Below are 4,789 nucleotides of genomic sequence, written 5' to 3'. Positions count from 1 at the left end.
CAAGTATCAGTATCCAAATTCATCAACAACAATAAAAAAAAAATAAAAAATAAACCCTAACAAAATGAAATTATTTGATTTCATTTGCAACACAAGTTTGTATGATAATTCAATTGTTTCATTCTCAACAAAAGGTTAAGAATATGTCTCTAAACACACTACTAAAACCAATTCTCGAAAAAAAAAAAAAAATACCCCCGAAAAATTCAACAAATTTAACATACCCAACCCCCACCCCCCACCCCCCTCCAAAAAAAAGTTCTATTGTTTTTCACATGCCCAGAATTCCCAAAACTCAAAACCCATCTAAAGTCTAAACAATTCAACACATATCGGCTAATCTAATACTATATATAAAAGCAGAAGTCTTTTGCTACAATTAAGGAGGTGTTGACATGTAAGTAAAAAAAAAAAACCATGCGATGAGTCTGGGAGACTCATTTTCATTAAACGTTTTTTACTCACTTTCATTAAACGTTTAAATTAAAACGCGAAATATAACACCGTTTAAAAGGAAAACTGAAAATACTATAGTAAAATAATTTTTAAATATGTGAATAGTACCGCGAGTCCCATTTAAAAAAAACTGAAAGTGTGTGAATTATTCATCAACAGTGCATGAACAGCACCAGCACAGTGATGAATAATGCTGCTTGTCATCTGGTTGAAACCTGTGCACGGAAGAAAAAAAAAAAGAGCTGGAAACGCTGAACGCTAGACGCGTTCAGCTATCCAAACCAAGTCTAAATTATAATGTTTCGTTGCATTAAAACACTGTTTGGGAGACTCTTGGTATAAAAGGAAAATAACCGCTTAAAAGAAAAACAAGAGAAAGATTGCTACACGGAGAAAGGAGAGATATCGAGAGAAAAGAGAGATAGAGAAATAGGGAGGCAGAGATGGAGACAAAGGTGCCGCCGTGCCATCACCGTAAGCCTCCACTCACTATTCGACTATCGGAATCACTACTGGTAAAGTTTTGTTTAAATTTTAAAAATTTAGGGTTTTTGGTTTTTATTTGGAGAATCAATTGGGTGTTAATTATGATTTAGATTGGTATTTTGGGTCAGATTTGGTTTTGATTAATAGATTGGTATTTTGTCTCAGAAATAGAGAGAGGCAATGAAACAGAGAGAGACCGAGAAAGAGAGAGACGATGAAATAGAGAGAGGATGAGGCCTGGGACACGGACAAAAAAACAAAGAAAGAGGCAGAACGGTAAACACTGCATCGATTGGGCACCATACATTGTTTTTTTTTTTTTTTTTTTTTCCATTTTTTAGACTTGGGTATGAAATGTTACTTTTGATTGAGTTTTTTTGTTGGATAGGTTTAGATTTAATTCGTTTTTGTTTTGCCTTTTGGATTCTCTGTCAAAACGTTTTTTTTTTTCTCTATTTTAAATATGATTTAGTCTTTTAAAAGACTTGATTTTGGTTTAGGGTTACGTTTTTGGTCCAGCACCACCCATCTCCAGCTCCATTCAACCACAACCTCAACGTCAACGTACGCGCAACAATTTGCCTCTCCCTCTTTTATTTTCTTCTCACAAAACCTCCAACCAATGCGGTGTGTCTTTTGCAGTGTTTCTCGCCAACCCATTTGGCTGTTCTGTTTCTATATTAAGAGATTGTTGTTGTTAGTAACAAACTCCCCTATAATTTTGTTTACTCTAATGTGTGTGTTTTTTTTTTTTTTTGGAATTCTGTAATTTTGTTTGCTCTATTTGTTTTCTTTTCTTATTTTTTTGGGAATTCTTATAAAATTTACGTAACAATATTGTTTTCTGTTTGTGCCGTGTTATGATTATGGTGTTTTGTATGTGTGGATTTTTTGTATTTTTCCGATGAAGCTTAAGCTGGAGGGTTTTGCTCTTTTACTTTTATAAGTCAGTAACGTAATAAAGTCGTATACAGCTTACGCTAAAGGAACCGCCTTTGATTATTATTAACTTAAAAAAAAATCTATATAAATAGCAAACGGCATTCATTAGAAGATTTCTTTGGTGGGTCTTGCTTTCTAAGTTACATAAACGCCTTTTTCTGATTTTGGTTGGTTTATTAGTGTTTTGCATTGTGAAAAAGAAATAAAGAAGTAGGCAAATTTGGAAGTTGATTTATCCGCTTCTTTCTTGCATTGTGAAAAGAAAAGAAGTAGGCAGATTTGGGGGTGTGTTATTTTGTATTTCTTTGGTGGGTCTTGCTTATTAGGTGTTGGTTTGGTTTGGTCTATTAGTTTATTGCATCTTGAAAGACAAGAATTAGGCGGATTTGGGGTTGTTATTGAATTTGGGATTTTTTTGGTTGGCTTGCATTGTTAAGAAAGTTTGGGCAATCTTTTCTTTGTAGAGAATTGAGTGAATGGGTGGTAAGAGTTCGAAGGCCGGGAGTTGGAGGCAAACTTCATCTATCCGTTCGACTGCTTCTTCTTCTAATACGTGGGGTGGATTATATCAGTCTCTGTTTGACCAAGAAAGTCAGAACTATGTGCCGCCCCAACAATCATATACGCAGCAGTATTATGCTCCTACCCAAGACTATGGTTCACAAAATTATGGTGTTGGTGCCGAGGACTTTGATCGCAGAAGGAGACTAGACAGGAGGTATTCAAGAATTGCCAATAATTTCAATTCATTGGAGCAGGTACTTATACTATCACCAAGCTTAGGAAAGGATATGGTAGTCTACTTTTAACATTTAATAACTTTGCTTCTTGAAACTGTGGTATGTTGTATGGAGTTGTAGTATTTGTTTAGGGCTTTGAAACAATTATGGTAAACAATATAAATATATATATATATATATATATATATATATATATATATATATATATATATATATTTAGGAAGATATTGTTCATTTTGCATGCATATGAAATCACTAATTTTTTTTTAGGAAGATATTGTTTCAATTTAGAATTGTTTAATTAGGTAATTGGATAGTTGGAATAATTTTGGAACATAGTCAATTAGTGATTCTTTTGTCTTAGGTTATTGGTTGGATCTTTGGCATACCACTACAACTGCATATGGTTAACATATACAGTGGTTTATTTATAAGTCCAATTGTTTTAGTTTATTAGTTTAATTAGTTAAAAGGATTCCAGTAATTGTGACAACATAGTGATGATTTTCATGTGTCCATGTAAGATTTAGTTATAAAATAAAAGTTAGGATGTTGGAGTATTGTAAAATGGTATTATATAAATTAATAAAGTAGCTTTTTGGAATGGTAAAATAGAATTTGATGAGATTTTGGGCTGTGGATCCTCTAAATGATGCTTTTCAAATTATAATGATTCTATACTCTTACTTATACTAACAACGAGTTAAATAAAATACTTCTACCTTGCCTTGCAGGTGACTGAGGCTCTTGCACGTGCTGGCCTTGAGTCTTCCAATCTTATTGTTGGCATTGATTTCACAAAAAGCAATGAGTGGACAGGTTAAGCCTTATTTCCAATGTGATGCCATATAGGTTGTGTGTTGTAATAGAACTTTCTGAACTTGGTTTCATGAATAGGTGCAAAATCATTCCAGAAACGAAGTTTGCATCATATTGGAGGTGGCTTAAATCCCTATGAACAAGCTATATCCATTATTGGGAAGACATTGCCTGCATTTGATGAGGATAACCTGATTCCATGTTTTGGATTTGGAGATGGTAATTTTTTTTTTTAATAATTTAGTTAGTTCATTTTTTTTAATCATCATCATCCTCCTTATCTCTGCTATATTTATATCATTATAACTATCATTGAAATTTGGGAATGATAAGGATTACTTTCATCCCTTGATAGCATCAACACATGATAGAGATGTATTCAGTTTCTACCCAGCTGAGAGATTTTGTAATGGATTTGAGGAAGTGTTGAGGCGCTACAGGGAAATAGTCCCAAAATTACGACTTGCAGGTTTTAATTTGTTTTCACCATAGTTTTGATTTAGTTTGACATAATTCTCATATTAGTTTTGTAATTTATACATGTCCTATTTTGTTGTAGGACCAACTTCGTTTGCACCTGTAATTGAGATGGCCATGACCATCGTGGAGTTGAGTGGGGGCCAATATCATGTGTTAGTCATAATTGTAGATGGACAGGTATTTTGCATCTTTTATGAATGTTATCATAATCATGTAAGCTGAAGGGTAGAATGCTGATGCAAGATATTTGGAACATTAAGTAGATTTGCTAAGTTCTGAAAAGAAATTAAATTAGATTGTCTTCAAAATTGCAAGTTTTACATTGAAATGGACCAGCCTTCAAAAGCAACTTTGTTCTTGGAAAACCACACAGACCGCAAAACTCCTAACCACCATAGCCATAAATGAGGAGTTAACAGAGCCATCCTCATAATAAGCATTAATACAATGTTTTACTCAGAATCCAATTGACTATGGTTGCAACAGATCAAGTCTGACACCACATTCACTAGCAAACCAAACTGCTCTAGTAATAGAACAAGATAAAAACAATTGGTTTGCAATCACTTCATTCTCACCACAAAGCACACATGCAGAAGATATAATATGTCTTTTATCCAACTTTTCTTTAACAGGTATAGCATTGTGTACTAACTTCCAAAAGAAAAGACCAAGCATTCGAAAGGCAATTTCAGCTTCCATAACCTGGTGCTAAGTTTCTGACTGACAGAAGAAGCAGAATTCAATTGATCATCTAAGCTTTTGTGATTTATATGGATGATACTCTTTATTCACAAAATAAATCCTAGACTGAGTGTGGTTAAATGACCTTATTCTTAAGATTCCCATTGGACAGAAGCAATTCT

General features: G+C 33.6%; 1 protein-coding gene across 1 annotated transcript; it reads left to right on the top strand.

The window, feature by feature from the left end:
- The first annotated feature begins 2,026 nt into the window (after positions 1–2,026).
- LOC142624787 (E3 ubiquitin-protein ligase RGLG2-like) lies at positions 2,027–4,564 on the top strand. The gene is made up of 6 exons (XM_075798537.1): positions 2,027–2,642; positions 3,359–3,443; positions 3,522–3,662; positions 3,799–3,912; positions 4,003–4,100; positions 4,559–4,564. Exons 1-6 carry the CDS (start codon positions 2,361–2,363, stop codon positions 4,562–4,564), a joined length of 726 nt encoding a protein of 241 aa, XP_075654652.1. The 5' UTR covers positions 2,027–2,360.
- The last annotated feature ends 225 nt before the right edge of the window (positions 4,565–4,789 follow it).

This window comes from Castanea sativa, chromosome 2 (genome assembly GCF_040712315.1).
Source record: "Castanea sativa cultivar Marrone di Chiusa Pesio chromosome 2, ASM4071231v1".
Classification (NCBI taxonomy): Eukaryota; Viridiplantae; Streptophyta; class Magnoliopsida; order Fagales; family Fagaceae; genus Castanea; species Castanea sativa.
This window is presented reverse-complemented; position numbering and strand designations above follow the sequence as displayed.